Source organism: Coffea arabica, chromosome 2e (genome assembly GCF_036785885.1).
Source record: "Coffea arabica cultivar ET-39 chromosome 2e, Coffea Arabica ET-39 HiFi, whole genome shotgun sequence".
Taxonomy (NCBI): domain Eukaryota; kingdom Viridiplantae; phylum Streptophyta; class Magnoliopsida; order Gentianales; family Rubiaceae; genus Coffea; species Coffea arabica.
Window position 1 is genome coordinate 75,583,477 of NC_092313.1, and position 17,369 is coordinate 75,600,845.

The window sequence follows — 17,369 nt, forward strand, 5'->3', positions numbered from 1 at the left end:
GGGAATCCACCTAAACTTGTAGGGAGTTCAAGAGTGAATCTTTAAACTAAACAAGTGCATTACTATTTTTTAAGAAATGAAGCACAAAGATTACCTATAATGCACTAGGGGGTTTAAACCCTTGATTTAATGCACAGAGAGCTCTTAGCCACTCGACTAGAGCCCAATGGTTCAAAATTAAGGATACGACTAATTGATTCTAAGGTCGATACATAATCCAGCATGTTCTTATCTTCTCCAGCAGTTGCAAACTGGCATCTACTTTTGAATCCCATTATTCTTCAAGCACTCCACAAATCGTTCAATGTAGTAGTCATTAAGCTTTTGATCTCCAAACAAAGCAGCAGCTTCAGCAGCACGAGATCTGAGGGCAGCTGCTTCCCCTCCACCTCCACCATCATTTGGTACCATAGCTCGTGTCAACGACTCAGCTACATCATTTTTGCTAAAAGATCCATCCTCACCTCTCTCCACTTCGACGGCCAGGTCCTGCTCAACCACCAACCTTGCATTCAGGCCTTGATCAAGGATCAATGGCAACACCACAAGACAGTGCCCATATTGCAAGCTCTCAATCACGGAACCCCACTCGGCGTGAAACAAACTGCCTCCAATTGAAGGGTGCGCTAAAATCTCCCTCTGAGGTGCCCACCCAATGTGCACAACCCCTTTTCTAGAAAGCCTGGAGCTGTAACCCGAAGCAGAACATCAGTTTCATTCCCCGCCCAGCTCGGTTTTTGCAGTGCCCAGACGAAAGATAGCCCCGAGAGTTCCAGCCCATATGCTATCTCATGGATTTGATCATTGCTCAGCTTGCACTCGCTCCCAAATCCAACAAAAACCACTGATTTGTGACTTTGCTCGTCAAGCCATTGGAAGACTTTGTTCCAACACTCGTCGGTGAAGACATGAATTGACTGCGTCTTCAGAGCAAGCGCCGTGATCATAGGTATGCATCAGTGCCCCACTGAGACAGAGCAACTATATGGGAGGGTACGAAATGTACAGAAATAAGACTCCCAGACTCCAAATATCGGTTTATTATGGGGTGGTGGAGCCTTTGGCCAGCGAATTTGGTTCAAGCCAATTCACTGCAACCCCCCCGTGTCTTTCTCAATTTATGTATTGTATGCCCTGGTTGGCGTAGGAGAAGTCAGGCAAGCAAAGCATATTCCAGAGTGGAAATGGGGTCATGGGATTTTTCTTTCCTTTTTTCTTTTTTCAATCTCACTTTCAATGTCTTGGCTGGACAATTGGACAATGTGCACTGCCTTTGGAGCATGACAAGGACACCTACAGTTTACATGGTGTACAAGTGAGCTGTCTGTGGCTGTATGGGGCTACTTTCTTTCCTTCAATTGGTCCACATTCTTTACTAGTAACTGATTCTTTTTTCTTTCTTCAGAACAGTAAGGTATTAGTCATTTCGTACTAGGATGAGGAAATAAGACACCACCTAATTAGTGGGCTGTAGTTGGTTCAATTGGATGCTGCTACTATGGTTGCATTTCTTTTTTGGTTCAAGGGCCAATTGCAAACCTTACAAGGAGAAACAGGAAAAGGAGATGAGATTGAGAGTCGAACCAAATCACAAGGTCATCCTTTTCCTTCTGTTTTTTTGTGTGGTTGCATTTCATCTCTCTGTCACGGTTCTGTTACTTAAAACAATAGGTAGCTCTACATTGAGCAGAGTCAGAAATTTCCTAATCCTTTCTCATGCCGTTCTTAATTGGTCTATGGATAAACAGCACATTTACCTGCTAAGAAAATGGATGATCATTTGGGATTTGATGGCTTGCGCTTCTATTTGTTAATGGATTTGAACAGCACAAAGTTTCTGTAGTGATGCTTGTACATTCAGCAGCAGATAGATGTATTATATGTACAGGTGATTATTTAAAACCTGCAACCAGTAGAGAAGAAAAGTCAAGTGTATCATCCAATAATTAGAGAAGTGTAGGTTTTAACAGCGGGAGCAAAAGTACTAAATAGCTCTGGGAATGCAAGTACAATAATTGAGCTGCTTGCGCGGAAGTAGGGGCAAGTTGCGGATTCATGTATGCGGCATATCTTTTTTAGTATTTTCTAATTTTAGTAATTTTTTCAAAATTTTTTGAAACTTTTATGAGTTATAATGTGCGTATCACCCAATATTCAACCGATATGTCGCGACGGATGTGGAACAACCGATGCCTCGACCGCGACCGCGACCCGTGATGGCGAACCATGCATCCACCCAGGGGGAGATCAAATCTGAGATGATCCAGTCAGGTCATTGATGTGCAACGAATTGCCTGAATGGGTTTTTGAGGAGATCATATGCTAGTTTTAGATACTGAATTTTCTCAAAATATACGTCTACTGTGGGTTCGGCATCTTCAGGCAACAAACTCCTGTCAACGGCTGGCAGGGGAAATGCCACCAGGTCTATGAGGCCTGTAACATCAGGAGGAAGTTTGCGGAGCCTTTGAATGTTTTTTGGGGTCGAAATGAGTGAAGAATGAACTCCAGCTTTGGCTAAGGCTATAGAAAGCTTGAAAAAAGGCATAAGATGCCCAAATGCTGACCAAGGCAGCAACACTACATGAATATGATCTCTGCTCATTGTCTGCGGAGGGAACTTTTTTCTATCTTCTCCGCAATTCTTGGAGTTGCCAGGTATGTGCAGATGCTGTGTTACTCCGACTCGGCTATCAAGTCCCGTTGATACAGCTATTCTAGTGCAAAATGCAAAATGAAAAGTTAGACATGAATATGGCACGGCAAAAGGTGCATTGCGTTCAGATTTTTGTTCTTTTTAACTTCTTGAAATAGACTTTAACTTGAAGCCAATCAAAACAAATCGATGTTCTAATTTGTTGGTGCTCAATTTTGAATTTCTACCTCCAACTTGAATTTGAGCTCGAATCCTTTCAACACCTTAAAATTTGTGTTTGATTTTGATTTGATATTGTATTTGATCGGTTTGAGCTCTTTTTTTTTTTTATATATATATAACTATATTGTTAATAATGCATATGTGATCTTCATAAATGGTTAACAAAAAAAATAGTCAATTGTTATCAAGTTTTAACAAGTCAAATTTTTGTAAATTTGAACTCGATTCAATATTTTAATCCAATTCTTATTATTGCTCGAGTTCCTTGCTATTATTTAAGTTTGAATTCGAATCAAACTCTTGGGCATTTTTTTTGTTTTGAGGGCGAAGGAAGGAAAGGAAAGCAAAGGAAATGGAGGGAAAAGAATTTTAATATTTAGACTGGTTTTTGAGCAGGGAAAGGGAATGATAAAGTTTAATTAATTTTGGTCAGTCTACTTTCCATCCAAAAGTGGGTGGAATCAGAGAAGAAGAAAACCAAGATAAATAAAAATTTTAAAATTTCTTAAAAAACCATCATCTAGCACTTGTACCATATGCTAGAAAAGCGTCAAAATCTCATCTCAAATTACATTTTATCCCAAAAGTGGCGGACGAAATTCAAAGGAAGAGTTTGAATCAAGCTGCTTCTTTTATATATATATATATATAAATCTTTCAATCAATTTATTAATTTCCACCTTATATATATATTCATTATATATATATATATATATATAGATTCTCAACCTCAATAAATGCGTACTTTTTTTATTCAATTTCTAGTACACAATCTATCAAAGATATTTGCATTTCCTTTCTTGACCCAAAAAGAATAGAAAATATTAAAAAGGTACTAAATACTTGTGATATGCAAAGGTTCAATTAATCCAAACGCAAGCTGTACAGTTGCCTCCCAGAATCGAATTAAGTACAACTAATGGATTCTGGTAACCTCTCTATTCGTGAACCTATTAAACGTTGCCATTGGGCTTTGAACCACTAACCCATATTTGGTGCTAATACATAGGTTCAATTAAAAACCCATTCAAGAGTACTACTGCTAATAACATACTAAAATAATATATATATATATATATATATATATATATATATATATATATATGTCCTGTTTCCTCCAAAAAAAAAAAAAAAAAGAGGGGGGGGGGGGGGGGGGGGGGGGCCTGTGGCTGTGGCTGTGGAACAGAATTTGAAATTTTTTGATCCGTCCGAGAGACCTATAAATGCTAGAACACCCAACCCAAATGAGTGAGACTCCTTGACTAAAGAAACCTTTCAAGAGCAACATCTCCTCCTCTTCTTTCTCCTCGCATTCCACCACTGAAGAAGGAAGGTTTGGATATACTACTATTCCTTGGATTTCATCATATCAAACAATCAACATCTGAATTTGTTCATTAGAAGAATTTGTCATGATCCCTTAGATTTTATTTCTATAGTTCTGTACATAACGAAGATCCTGAAAATCCCAAAACCATGAAAGATGTAGAATCTGCTAGGATTTTGTTACACTCCATGAAGAACCAAAGTTCCATTCTTGGTTGGCTGACAAAACTCATGGCGTCCGTGATTCTCGTTTCCTTCATCACCTGCGTTATTTACTACATAAAGTTATTGTGCCCCTTGGCCATATACATCGAGACCCCTCTTCACATCCATGATCTAGAAAAATCTTCATCATCATCATCATCGTCATCGTCTCTGCAGACACAATCTTACTCTAGTCAAAACAAGTCGAACATCAGAGGAGTACAAGAGTCAGAAAACCCTGGAAAAACGCAGCTCCATCACATTGTTTTCGGCATTGCAGCTTCATCCCATCTATGGAGTCAACGAAAGAACTACGTAAAATTATGGTGGAGGCCGGGGGAGACGAGAGGGTTTGTTTGGCTCGACAAGACCGTAAGTACAGGTACTGAGGATGACAATTCTCTTCCAACCTTAAAATTGTCGAGCGACACCACCAAATTCAGGTACAAGAATACGGAAGGTGATCGATCAGCATTACGTTTAACCCGGATTGTATCTGAAACATTAAGGCTGGGATTGGAGGATGTTAGGTGGATTGTGATGGGGGATGACGATACATTCTTTGTTGCTGATAATCTTGTTAGAGTTTTATCCAAGTATGATCATAATCAGTTCTATTATATTGGTAGCAATTCAGAGAGCCATTTGCAGAACATTAGATTTTCGTACAACATGGCTTATGGTGGTGGAGGTTTTGCCATAAGCTATCCCCTGGCCAAAGCTCTGGAAAAAATTCAGGACAATTGCATACAAAGGTACCCGGAATTGTACGGTTCAGATGATAGAGTCCATGCTTGTTTGGCTGAACTTGGAGTCCCCCTGACCAAGGAGCTTGGATTTCACCAGGTTTTTTTTTTCCCCTTCAACTTTCAAGAAGTTTTTCTGCCTGTTTGATTAGTTGTACATTTTTTTTCTTTTGTGCTTTGTTTCCATTAGATTAATTTTGTGGCTACAACCATTGTTTTTTTTTTTTTTTCAATCTTCGTCGGACTAGCTAGCCTAGTCCAGAATGGTTGTTACAGATCAATTTTGTTCTCGACTTTTTACGTTTATCCTAGTATGGCATTTATTTCATCGTTATTGTCTCTTAGCAACCATATTAATTTAGGTGAAGTCCGATTTATTGCTGAGTTAGATGAATTAATGAGTTAAGGTTAATTAATACATTACAGTTAATTTAGAATTTCAAGAAAACGCAGGATCATAAGATAAGGGATTTGAGTTTCCGTGCAATTTTCAAACACAATGGATGGAAACGATTTATGGTTGAAATTAATCTCCTTAATTTAAAATTGAAAGTTGGTAAGATTTTGAAATTGTAGAGGGATCGATCCATGGACGAATTGGTAGCTAGGATAAGTACCGTATACAAGTTATGAATTGGTAGGGCAAGTGTAACACAAGAATTCATCATAATGTATAGGTGAAAAAACCAGCACGCAATTAAGGGTGTCAAGAAATGTCAAAAAAACACTTGCAAAAATCTTGAAATTTGTAGATATACAGGTCAGGTCAAGTTCGTCATCATTTCTGCTATGAACCAACCAGGTGGGTGGCTTGGGTGCGCCTAAACACTAAACACAAAATTTCAGATACACATATCATGCATCGGTATGATTAAGTGAACTTGCTCCAATAATATTGTCTGTTGGATATTGAGTACTATATTTAGATTATCTAAAGGGGCCGGGGCTGATTAGATATTATAGTTAATGCATATGATGAAATAGGAGCTTTAATTGAAATTCAGGTGAACAACCCCTGATCCTGTTTGCCTTTTGCTGGCAACCCAAAATTAGATTAAAAAAAAACGTCAGATTTTCTATGATTTTGAAAGACCAAGCTAGAAGATTAGACCGTAGATGCGGTCAACCAACTGCTGTTCGTTCTTACGTACTTCTTTGTGGTTAACTTAAAACTCTCTCTCTATACATTTTGTGCAACAGTTCGACTTGTTTGGCAATGTGTTTGGCATCTTGGCAGCACATCCAATTGCACCCCTAGTCTCTCTCCACCATCTAGACTTGATTCTGCCCATCTTCCCAAATGTAAACCAAGTTGAAGCGCTGCAGAGATTGAAGGTGCCGATGGAACTGGACTCTGCAGCGCTAGCGCAGCAATCAATATGCTATGACAATGCTAGAAACTGGACTATTTCGGTCTCATGGGGTTATGCTGTCCAGATTATCCGGGGTGTCGTCACCCCGAGGGAGATGGAATTGCCAGCAAGAAGCTTTGTCAACTGGTACAAAAGGGCCGATGAAACTGGATTCACCTTCAACACTCGATCTCTCAACAAAAATTCTTGCCAGAGACCCGCGGTGTATACATTGTCTGCGGCTCATTACAATCCTTTGACCAATCAAACTGTTAGCCAATATGTCTACTACAAAAAATCAGGTCATCAGTGTGAATGGAAGATGGCTAATCCTTCACAAATTCGTAAGGTGGAAGTTTATCAGAAGCCTAATCCGTTCCTTTGGGATAAGGTATGTATGCATTATTCCCTTGGTTTTAGTTTTATTATAATGCATGCTAAATCACAACTCTACGCTGGTGTTAACCTATCAAGTTCTCATTAGTTTTTTTTTTTTTTTTTTCCATTTTTGAGCAGTCTCCTAGAAGAAATTGCTGCAGACTTTTGGCTTCAGAAAAGAAAGATACCATGATAATTGATGTTGGTGAATGTGTAGAAGACGAAATCATTGAAATGTATAGCAGGATATGAACTAAACAACTTTATTACTATTATTTTCACTTGCTGTGGTGGTGATCCCAACACTCGATACGTCGGCATGCAAGTGCATAATGTTTCACATTAATGGCTCGAGACAAGATCCTTCCCAAGTGTAAAAAAAAAAAAAAAAAAAAAAAAAAAAAAAAAAAGGGATGAAAAATGAATTTTTGTAAGTTTTGGGTTGTATATGATAAATCCTTCTCCAAAATTTGTCCAAGTTTACATAGTTCTTTTCCTAGTCAACACAAGGCCCAAATATGTATTTCTGCTAGATTGGTATGCTTTTCATGTTTGCAAAAGTTGAAATCAACTTCCAGATCCAGTTTCGGTATTTAGGTGGGTGAGTAAACCTTTTTTTTTGGCCATTAAAGCATATCAATTTGGGGAAAAATATGTTGCTATTATGTTTTTTAATTCAGTTCTTTCTACACATTAGGAGGCCCCTGAAGTGAATAAGTTTCTGTTTGCAATGAATCCCGACTTGGGATTTTCCAAACTCCACAGGGTCCTAAGTTAGATACTCTCCTAACCGTCCAATCAATCAAAGTTTATCTCCGATGTCGCTCTAGTGTGGATTAAAATCTAGGGTAAATTACCTTTTATTTCTATGTAGTTAGTTAGATACTTTACTACACAACTCCTTATGATTAAAAAAACTTACATATAGTTCCCTCATGATTTGAGTTAAAGTGTCACCATCAATTTATTCGTTAAAACTAACGATTAATAGTAAAAAATTAAAGTCAAACTAATAAATTGACAAATTCACCATTTCACTGCATTTTTTTCTTTTTTTTTTGTCCTTTTCTTTCTCTCTTTTTTTTTTTGGGAAAAGAAGAGATGATTTTGAAAACTTATACATTGACCTACAAAATCTTAATTTTCTCTGAATACAAAAGAGATGGAAGGGAAATAAAAAAATAAATAAGAAACAAAAAATATGAAAGGGAAATATAAAACAAATAAAAAAGAAACAATAAATACCAAATCTTTTTTACTACAAATATCACTATAAGTTTTTAAACCAAATCTTTAATGGTATTTTCTATTTCGTATTGAATAAATCTTATATACACTATTACTGTTGAATTTATGACACATGTGCAAAAATTGAATTTTAAATTCAAAATTTGCAAAATTGTCATCCATCCAGAACAGACAGTATGCACACTGTCAGTGTAAGAAAGATTAATCTTTTCCTATTTATCTATTTTTATTTCAATTTCTTCTTTTTTTATGTTTGGAGGAAAAAAAGAAGTAACAAAGGGGTAAATTTATCGATTTATTAGTTTGATTTTGACTTTTTACTATTGATCGTTAGTTGTAACGGAAAAACTAACGATAACACGTTAATTCAAACCATGAGAGAGTCATATGTAGGTTTTTAAACCATAAGAGAATTGTATGATAAAACACCAAACTACAAGAGGATAAAAGGTAATTTATCCTAAAATCTAATTGGTATAACACACAGCAGGAAGAGTTTTTCCCCTTCGAGAAGCAGAAACTGAGCTTCTCAGCACCAATTAAAGTTTGTTAGATGATCAACTGGTAAATGTGAGCATGTGGTCCAAGCCCGGAATACAAACCAGCCTATATTGATGATAAATAAGCAGAATTAAAAATAGGATTTGTTCTTATAACAACTTTTGTGCCATCCAAACCAGCCCATATTGATGATAAATCTGATCATTTATAGCCTAATCAGTAATCAAGTCTTCATGGTGTCCGTTAAGCAGACCAAGTCTTCGAGAACTATATACATTTCTTGGAGCGTTGACCAACCAAACTCGCTTCCCCTGGCTCTTTGATGAGGTAAAGTTTTCAAATTATGCTTTTCTAGAACCCGAAGTCTGTTCATTTTGGTTGCCATTATAATACATTTCTCGAACTATTCTATTGATTTTGTTCATTACCTACACCCAACATTATCTTAACTACCTTCGTTTTTCTGCCAAACCCTCTGCTAGGCCTCAGAATTTGCTTCAGTAAAGCCATTTTTGGAACATTCCAGTGCTCGACATGCCTGCAAGTTACCACCAGATAGGTTAGCAGATGATCAAGCTAAATATCAAGAAACTGTGCCCAGAAGTAATACATACCGGCATACTTTTCCAGATTCCTTGCTGAAATAATATTCCGTGTAACCAGTTGCTGCAACACAACCAGCGTAAAAACATGTAAAACCAACTGCAAATGTGCTCCTAAGCGTATAACGATGTCCTTGTTACTAGAACTTTCAGCTTGAATAAACTTGCAGAAAATAAGTCATATTTGCAGTGTCACATAAGCACCTTAAGATACCTGAAAGAATTGGCTTCCATGGAAATGACATAATGCAGCTGAAACGCCAGTGTCCGATGCCTTTTTCCTGCACCCAAAAGAATTCCATATGAACAGTTTGTAACCCTCCAGCGTAGATAACTTGTGCACACTCGCCCATTTAACTTCTTCAGATGCTTAGCTGACCTCAAAGTCCTCCCACTTCATAAGTTTCATGTTCGACTGCGCAAGAAGGGAACCAAAATTCGTACAATTCCTTTTGAACCGTCGCAAGCCTTTGAAAGAACCTGCTGGATCTGCAAATTCACAGTCTTCTTCATACGCATCAAGTGTCAGGTTTCCTGAGCACAAACACGAAGAACAAGCAGTTATGAAATTGAGCTTTTATGTGTATTTATTGATTGAGCATGCTACAATTCCCTTCCTTGAGAAATTAACGTGGTTCTTTACCAATTATGAGCAAGAGTGGGATCACATAATGCCATCCCTTCATTTAAGCAAATACCTAGTATTCACTTTGGCTAACTTCTTCATCCCCAAGTTATTGTTCTATTAGAAAATGGTCCGTTGTATTCATGTCAATGTGAAAATGAGGATTTTCGAGAAAACTTACAAAGATTAGAGCTTTTGAGGGGATCTTTCAGCTCAAAACAAAATCTTGATGGCCAAATCCACAGAAAACATACATGTCAGGTACCATCTTAATGATTAATTTGCTCAACTAATGTCTCTAGTGTCTAGTATAACTTTTATTTACCAACTGAACAAAATTCAAACTCTAATTTCATGAATACAAACAAGTCTTTGAAACGGTTGAAGCACGTAATCGGGAATCAAACTGAAAATACCAGCGCTGAGTGGCGTGATTTGAAGAATGTGAAATAGATAAATAAGTAAATAAACACACTGGTACTTGACAAGTTGGATTCAGAATTGAACCTGTAACAAAGTAGGATCTCTGAAAATCATCTTTAATAGCTTCCACAATTGAGTTGCGATCAGTTATTCCGGACCTATCAAGAGCTAGCTCTGATGTTCCTTGCGGGGCTTCAACATTTTTTGGAGGACGTACAAAAGAAGCAGCAATGCCTAGGAGTTCAGAGCCGTACCATGCCATCTTCAGCAGCAAATTTTCAGGTTCGGATTCTTGACTAGAGGAAGAGGATGAAGTGTTGCTTGTGTTCTTCAAATTACATTGCAATTTGTACGTCTTTTGGCAATCAAAGGACCTGTATGCATCGGGGAAACTAACATGGTGATGATGAGTGTAGAGCTTGGAAGAGATGGAAGCAGTAGAGAAGACAGTTGCCATGTGGTTTCGGGAGAAGGTTTCCTGGGAAAAATTCTTGTCCGATGATACGCGGCTGAGAATTGGACCTATGCCCATGGGTTGCCTTTGGCTTTAAATATCTTTGCCTTGAAATGAATGCCAGCCATAATTTTTTGGGATAATTATAGAAACCTCCCCTGAGGTTTCTAACAATTGCAATCACCTCCCTTCAGGTTTGAATAATTACACTAACCTCCCTTCATATAGTAAAATGACTATAATATCTTTCACTTATAAATAATTCTTACAAAAAAAAAAAATACTCTTACCAGTACAACTAGTCTTTCATTATAAAGCAACAGTTATCACACAAAATAAACTCTTATTCTCTCTTCAACTCTCTCTCCTACCTTCATTCTCCTACACCTCATACTCCACTATTTTTCCGTAATTGCCATCTACATAACCATCTAATACATCTCGAATCCCCATTATTATGGAAATAGATCCTTTTTCCCTTTTTTGTTTTCCTTTTTTTGTAAATGTTATTGAATTGAAATTGATAAATGATAAGTTGCTCAATCAGATTTGTTGTCAAACTAAATGAAGGTGAAAAGGATGGTGGTGACAAGAAAATAAAAGTGATAGCTAAAAAGGGAACATGGATTGAGGAATGTTACGTTATTATGCCAATTGTGTAAAAAAAAATTTTGGGATATAAAAATTGCAATCAGATTTGCCTAAAGACATGGGATATGGTCTCCTGTGTTGCTTTTGGTTGCTCCGTGTTGGTATTTTTGTTGGGTTAGATTATTTTAGCATCAACAAGGTTGCAACCATTTAGATTGAGTTTGGATAGCAACATTGATCAATTCAAACACTGAGTTTAGGCCAAAAAAAAAAAGTGACTAAAAATTAGGTTGAATGCAAACTTTAATTGTCACAGTTGATTTGCATGGGAAGTTTTGGAGGGATATTAGTAGGTTGTCAAAATGATGAGAATATGGGGATTAAGTTGATGTGGTTTGTTGAGTTCATTACAATGGTGGTTATGTTGTTTACAATAGTTGCAATATATAAGAAATTTATTAGTGAGTTTTTCCCCTTTCGAAGTAACAAAAGAGTATTTTGGGATTTTTTAGAACAAATTTAACATATTGGGTCTATATTGTTACTGAAATGCTAATCGTAGGGGATGAAATTATTCCTAATCTATATTGATTTGAAATGCATCTGAAATTATCCCTAAATTTTTTCCTCTATTAATGTAATCATCGACCACTAGAATTTTTGTTTTCCTGTTCATAAGAGAATTGTGCCGTCGCTGCCAGTAATTCAAAAGATGTAGACCATCTAGAAATTTCACAAATTCAAGGGCTCTGTAACCAAAGGACACGTACAACAAGAACTGAGCAAAGGGTAGAGGAGAACTGGAGAATATAATGAGCAGAAATGCTCTAGTCTCCCTAGGGAATCCAAGCAAGGTCATGTTTCTTGCTCATGTGTTCCTAAAAGATTCTTTATGGAAAAGGACATCCAAAAAATGATTCTTGATGGAAACAATTGGAGCGTCTTTTAACTGGGTAAATTTAAGTGCTCAATAAACAAGGAATCAACCCATAGAATCCCAGTAAACTTTGAAAATACTATCAACCCAAAAATGCAAGGCACCTCGCAACCCAAACTTAAAAATGCAGTTATTGACATGTGCCTTAAAAAGCGTAGAATTTGAAGGTAAACAGAAGAATGCAATTAAGATATTACTAAATACCACATACTTAGGTTTTGGAACAGATTGGCAGCATGTCTTCTTCATGGTTCATTGAAATTTGAGTTTTAAGAGTTATTTCTGTTAGCTGATATATCTGCTCTGACTATGTATTATATAGCACACAAATGTCATCAATTATTTGACAAAGTGCGATTTTACAGAGTAAATAAAAGCTCTCAACAGATGCATGCCCATATATATGGGAAGAATGGAGGCAAACGCCAAAACTAATGCCCCAGTGAACGACTATAGTGTTCATTTGCCGAATAGTCCACTTGTAGTTTTTGTAGCATTAGCAATATAGTTACATTGCAGATTACTTCAGGATATGGATACAGATTGATGCTGCACGTGAATAATTGATAATACTGCTGGAAATCGAGGATATAATTAGCCCCTTACAAATCTTTACAAACCCTCCCAGGCCTAACAGCTGACCTCTGAAGTTTCCAAGTGCCTATCACATCAAGATGGAAAATACTAGCAAACACCAAAAGAATTTCCTTTCACAAGTTCCGTCCATTTCATTTCAATTCAATTCGACCACTCCATTTACATCAGCATAAAGATTACTTGTTTCTTGAATCCTAGAAGTAAACAGCGTAATTTCAATCTACTCTCCCAAGGCAGAAGCCCGTAGTGTGTACGCTTAGTCAGTGTTAAACTCCCTGCACAAAAGTGAGTCAATGCATCATTCTATATTTACATTAAAAGCCTCTGCATGACAATTCCTCTTCAGTTTCATACTAGCATATCATTTCAATGGCACCAGGTAATATGCAAAACTTCCTGGGAAGGAACCCCAAATATTCCCCATCAGACTGAACATAAATGCTGTCACTTGGAATGATCTCCTCAACTTCAATTGATTGTACACTGCACGAGAGAGCAATTCTATAAGTATATTGCTCACTTATAGCACTAGCAAGATATACTGACGTTCAAACAGCCAATGTGTTGGAAAGCAGATATAGCCCAGAACAATTGCATTTCAAACACAAACATTCACTTGGTTGGTTGCTGAACTGGAAGCTTATGCTTAACAAACTACTGGCTATCAAAAGAATGGAAAAGGTTAATCGTGTCTTTCTCATTTCTAGCCGTTTAGATAGTAGGTGGACCATACAGCTATACAGGATTGTCTCAGACCATTTTCATGTTTGATATTCCAAGCTTGCCAATTATTGTCAGCCATGTATGTAACTAAGAAAAACTACATAAATGTAATGAATACCTACACAAGCATCGAAAGCAATTAGCAACTTTCTTCAAAGAGCAGATTCAAACCTTCGTGAAAATACATTTTTCACTGATAAGTGTGTCCCGTTATACAGCTTATGCAGATTGAGAATGAAGTCATGCCATCTGAAGTCCTGAAGGATGACCACCTACAGATGAAAGTCAAAGTGGAATTCTATGCTGTCAATAGTAAATTCATATGTTATCAAGTACCAACAAAAAATGAAATCACTTGTTCACTACACCTCAAAATTCCCAGAGGATGGGTCTGCATTTGGAGCAATCTTCATTCCACCACCAAAGTATTTTGCATTTCCAACACAAAGGGCTGTTACCTGGGAACATACTTCCCATTCGCCTCCATCAACCTAGATCAACAAATTGAACGAGTACAAACAGACGGAGACTCTTAAAAGGAAACACCTAAAATAATGAAAGAATTGTACAATGGATATTTGACAGTAAGAAAGGCATATAAACAGATTCCTTGTGCAAGGAAATACAACAGTATACCAACCTTGATCCTTAAATCCCTATTCTGGTGCCTAAAGAAAGCTTGCAAAGCACCAATAACATAACACAAGTTTCCAAACTTCTTGTATCTTGATGCATAATAACCTGCCTTTGCACTTCTGCAAATTATTCAGGGCATCAATGAATCACCACTGAGATTTTCATATTAAACAGTTCATATGATTAGTCATCCTTACAAATGAATATCAGCCTCATTTATAAAGTAATGAGGATCCCCACTTTCTCCACTAATAACTCCGACATCAATCCGAGATCTGAGCCCTGAAGAACACACTTGTCATATGAGAAAGAGCGAAGATTGAAATTGGAGAAGTTAAATGATGCTAAATGGCGGGCACTAAAGAAAGTGAGAAGAGCAGAATACTGGCAGCCCAGATGAAAATTAGAACATCAAAGAAATATTTTCTCTAGCAAGTTTTACCTTTGGCAATTCGTTCAATGGCATCATGAGGATCATTTTTCCTGTTCAAACAGCAAAATAATGTACAGCAGCAGGTTAGTTTGAAGGATCTCAAAAAGAACTGCATACGGTAAAACCCAATCAATATGCTAGGAAGAAGCACCAACTGACCAGCCATATGTTCTGGCAAAATCAGATCCAGTCCCTAAAGGAATAAGCTGTAGAGAATGATAATAGTTAATCTCACAAATCTAGAGCAGACAAGTTACATTCAATACAAGTATATGAACTGGAAAATTCATGGTTAAAAGACCACAAAATGTTGAAATTTGACTCTGAAGCATGTTGATGTATAACTTACACCTAGAGCAGTTTTATGACTTGACTTTGGATCATGGCTAGCTACAGGCTCTCCACCCCAGAAGAAACCATTCACAACCTGCACATCATGAGATTTCAACAATTTCTACACTGATAATAAGATTTTTGTGGGCAGGTATCCCTGTCTTCTGCAAGGTGATACATTAAAGTAAAGAACAAATAGAATATTACGTCTTAAAAAACAAGTAAATGTAAATTGTAGTAAGCGACTGCTTGCGTACACCATGAAATGGGCTATATACTAGAGCTCACAAGGAATCACTTGACTCATAAAAATTACAGTAGTTAACTGAAACAAATCTTCAGGACACGGTACACAACAATTTTCTTTTTTCAGGTAAAAAACAGAAACAAGGTCACTCATTTAGATAGTGTTGATAAATGAAAGAAAAAAAAACGATAAAAACTTTGTTGTTCTAATGTATATGCTGCATCCAGGACACCTGTTTTATTAATTATAGTTAGTGACCTTTTTCAAAAATGGCAATCAACTTCTAAGACTACAATTTTATTATGAATCTTTAGCATTCTGGACAATTAGGTGCTCATGGTTTAAGCGGTCAAAATCTAGCACATGCTCAAAGCTCTTCTGCATTTTCTCCTTTACAATAAAAGGGGACATGGGTCTTGAAGGTTTAAAGGAGGTTGATTCCTTTGGCAAGTTACCAAAGTTTTCAACATATTCACATGCAGATAATAATAGGTCCAGAGTCCTATAAGAAGTGGATAGAGACACACCTCATGCAGAGTTCCATCACCACCAACAGCAACCACAGCCTGGGCACCCTCACGAATAGCCTGGAAATACAGATAACGTTATAGAAGACATTCTGTTTGGTGTCAGACTTAGAGCATTAAGAATCAAGAAGCTTACCTCCCTTGTTATGTCAATAGCATGACAAGGTCCCGAAGTCAAAGACTCACATATCTGCTAGAGAAACAAATATTTCTATTTAAATAGTAGAGCCATAGAACATATTCAAGAATATCTATAAGCCACAGCACAGAAACATTTAATGAAGCCGTGGTTGACATTTAGCTTCAAATACATGCTCTACAAACAAGCCTAACATTTCCCACAACATTATGTTGAATGCACCCATTAATCTTGTCAACCGAATCCAGATTACTTTAACAACCAGCTGCCAAGCAATCGCAATTGACATCAAATGCAGGGAAAGTATATCAATGATCTTCTTTCCTTCCAAATGATTACTTTTCCCAAATTTCAAGAAAAATCAATGAAAAGTCAAATTTAAACCATCCCCGAACTCAATTTGACTGCAACTATGCATCACTTGTCTACTTTTGCAACATTTTATGAGCAAGCAACAGCTTAATTGCACTTGTATGAATTCAACTTTAAAATGCTGCCGCTATACAGCAATTCAAAATTTAAAAAAAATCCAAATATTCGAAAAAGAAACACTCACATTGCAATCGGAACCGAGGCGAGACCTGATGTAAGGTAGCAACTTTTTCCATTGCTCACCCGTTCGTCCATTAGAGCCTGCTCATTTCGAAATTCGAATTTAACTAAAAAAATCAAATTTTTAACAGAAATACCACTCCCCCCCCCCGGCGGGGGAGGAGGGGTGGGTGGGGGAAGGGAGGGTGGGACGAAGAGAGAGAGAGAGAGAGGGACCTCGAGGATTGACGACGAAGACCACGTCAAGGAGGCGAGAGGAGGCGCTGCCAGAGAGAGAAATAGTACTGCGATCAGCTGCGGTGAGATCGGTGGCCAAGGGTTGCTCTGCTCTGATAAGGGAGGCCGGCTTTGCCATTGCCAGGGTAGCTATGCTTTGAAATGCTAACATCTCTCGTAATTAATACTCTGATACAGGAAGATGCCACCACGCTTTAGCATTTACTAAACGTTACGAAATGTTTATATGCTCTGGTAATTAATTAATAGGGCAGGATGAATTTAAGTCTAATCCAACAAGACTTGAAGAACAATAAATCTGAATTAGGAATGGGAAGTGAGAGAACCAAACCAAAGCCAAAGGAGGAGGGACTTTTCTTAGTTTGACTCCTTCTGTTACTACTAGTTGTTTTTACAGCTTAGCTTCACATAGTAGGATCTTAGTTGTTTCATCCAAGACAAGGATTAGTTTTGGGATTACCCGCCAATTTAGGATTTTATGTATCCTTGAAACAAAGATGTTGTAAATTTTATCCTTGCTATCTAGTAGGAGAGGAGGAGGTGGTGGTGGTGGAGGTGGAGGTGGGTGGCGGCTAATTTTTCCGGTGAAGTGCCAAGGCAGCCGTTTGAATTTTAAACCCTTGTCAATCCACTGAATATTAATAGTAACAATATTGTTCTCATCATTGGGTTGGTCGCAA

The 17,369-nt window shown here is 37.4% G+C and overlaps 3 protein-coding genes and 1 pseudogene across 8 annotated transcripts; 1 reads left to right on the plus strand and 3 right to left on the minus strand.

Moving 5' to 3' along the window:
* Nucleotides 1-34: 34 nt before the first annotated feature.
* Nucleotides 35-2,605, minus strand: LOC113728109 (putative UDP-rhamnose:rhamnosyltransferase 1; annotated as a pseudogene).
* A 1,545-nt stretch (nt 2,606-4,150) lies between these two features.
* On the plus strand, nt 4,151-7,353 carry LOC113733226 (uncharacterized). Its single transcript, XM_072081503.1, has 3 exons — nt 4,151-5,254; nt 6,355-6,897; nt 7,023-7,353. The coding sequence occupies exons 1-3, from the start codon at nt 4,355-4,357 to the stop codon at nt 7,134-7,136; spliced, it is 1,557 nt and encodes a 518-aa protein (XP_071937604.1). The 5' UTR covers nt 4,151-4,354; the 3' UTR covers nt 7,137-7,353.
* A 1,371-nt stretch (nt 7,354-8,724) lies between these two features.
* LOC113728112 (uncharacterized) lies at nt 8,725-10,800 on the minus strand. 3 transcript variants are annotated; one of them, XM_027252617.2, is made up of 5 exons: nt 10,368-10,800; nt 9,615-9,769; nt 9,450-9,516; nt 9,248-9,299; nt 8,725-9,171 (listed from the first exon to the last, which is right to left on the minus strand). In XM_027252617.2, exons 1-5 carry the CDS (start codon nt 10,738-10,740, stop codon nt 9,042-9,044), a joined length of 777 nt encoding a protein of 258 aa, XP_027108418.2. In that variant the 5' UTR covers nt 10,741-10,800; the 3' UTR covers nt 8,725-9,041. The 3 variants fall into 3 exon arrangements, with proteins under 3 accessions (XP_027108418.2, XP_027108420.2, XP_027108422.2); XM_027252619.2 differs by having other exon boundaries at nt 9,248-9,349; XM_027252621.2 differs by having other exon boundaries at nt 9,440-9,516.
* A 2,168-nt stretch (nt 10,801-12,968) lies between these two features.
* Nucleotides 12,969-17,146, minus strand: LOC113733228 (sphingoid long-chain bases kinase 2, mitochondrial-like). Of its 4 annotated transcripts, none has more exons than XM_072081199.1 (13): nt 17,021-17,146; nt 16,669-16,857; nt 16,457-16,533; nt 15,898-15,954; nt 15,762-15,821; nt 15,004-15,081; nt 14,814-14,860; nt 14,664-14,704; nt 14,419-14,503; nt 14,226-14,340; nt 13,954-14,076; nt 13,757-13,857; nt 12,969-13,345 (listed from the first exon to the last, which is right to left on the minus strand). In XM_072081199.1, exons 2-13 carry the CDS (start codon nt 16,838-16,840, stop codon nt 13,216-13,218), a joined length of 1,086 nt encoding a protein of 361 aa, XP_071937300.1. In that variant the 5' UTR covers nt 16,841-16,857; nt 17,021-17,146; the 3' UTR covers nt 12,969-13,215. The 4 variants fall into 4 exon arrangements, with proteins under 4 accessions (XP_071937300.1, XP_071937302.1, XP_071937301.1 ...); XM_072081201.1 differs by having other exon boundaries at nt 15,898-15,951; nt 17,021-17,069; XM_072081200.1 differs by lacking the exon at nt 17,021-17,146 and having other exon boundaries at nt 15,898-15,951; nt 16,669-16,985.
* Between the last annotated feature and the right edge of the window lie 223 nt (nt 17,147-17,369).

Bases quoted from the DNA above. Each gene is read 5' to 3' on its own strand.
- LOC113733226 (XM_072081503.1), top strand. From the start codon at position 4,355: ATGAAAGATGTAGAATCTGCTAGGATTTTGTTACACTCCATGAAGAAC. The intron at 5,255-6,354 runs GTTTTTTTTTTC...TTTGTGCAACAG, and splicing joins AGGAGCTTGGATTTCACCAG to TTCGACTTGTTTGGCAATGT. The intron at 6,898-7,022 runs GTATGTATGCAT...ATTTTTGAGCAG, and splicing joins ATCCGTTCCTTTGGGATAAG to TCTCCTAGAAGAAATTGCTG.
- LOC113728112 (XM_027252617.2), bottom strand. From the start codon at position 10,740: ATGGCAACTGTCTTCTCTACTGCTTCCATCTCTTCCAAGCTCTACACT. The intron at 9,300-9,449 runs GTATCTTAAGGT...GTTGTGTTGCAG, and splicing joins ATGGAAGCCAATTCTTTCAG to CAACTGGTTACACGGAATAT. The intron at 9,172-9,247 runs GTATGTATTACT...GGTAACTTGCAG, and splicing joins GAATCTGGAAAAGTATGCCG to GCATGTCGAGCACTGGAATG.
- LOC113733228 (XM_072081199.1), bottom strand. From the start codon at position 16,840: ATGTTAGCATTTCAAAGCATAGCTACCCTGGCAATGGCAAAGCCGGCC. The intron at 14,861-15,003 runs GTAAGTTATACA...CATTCTCTACAG, and splicing joins GTCATAAAACTGCTCTAGGT to CTTATTCCTTTAGGGACTGG. The intron at 14,504-14,663 runs GTAAAACTTGCT...TGTGTTCTTCAG, and splicing joins CATTGAACGAATTGCCAAAG to GGCTCAGATCTCGGATTGAT.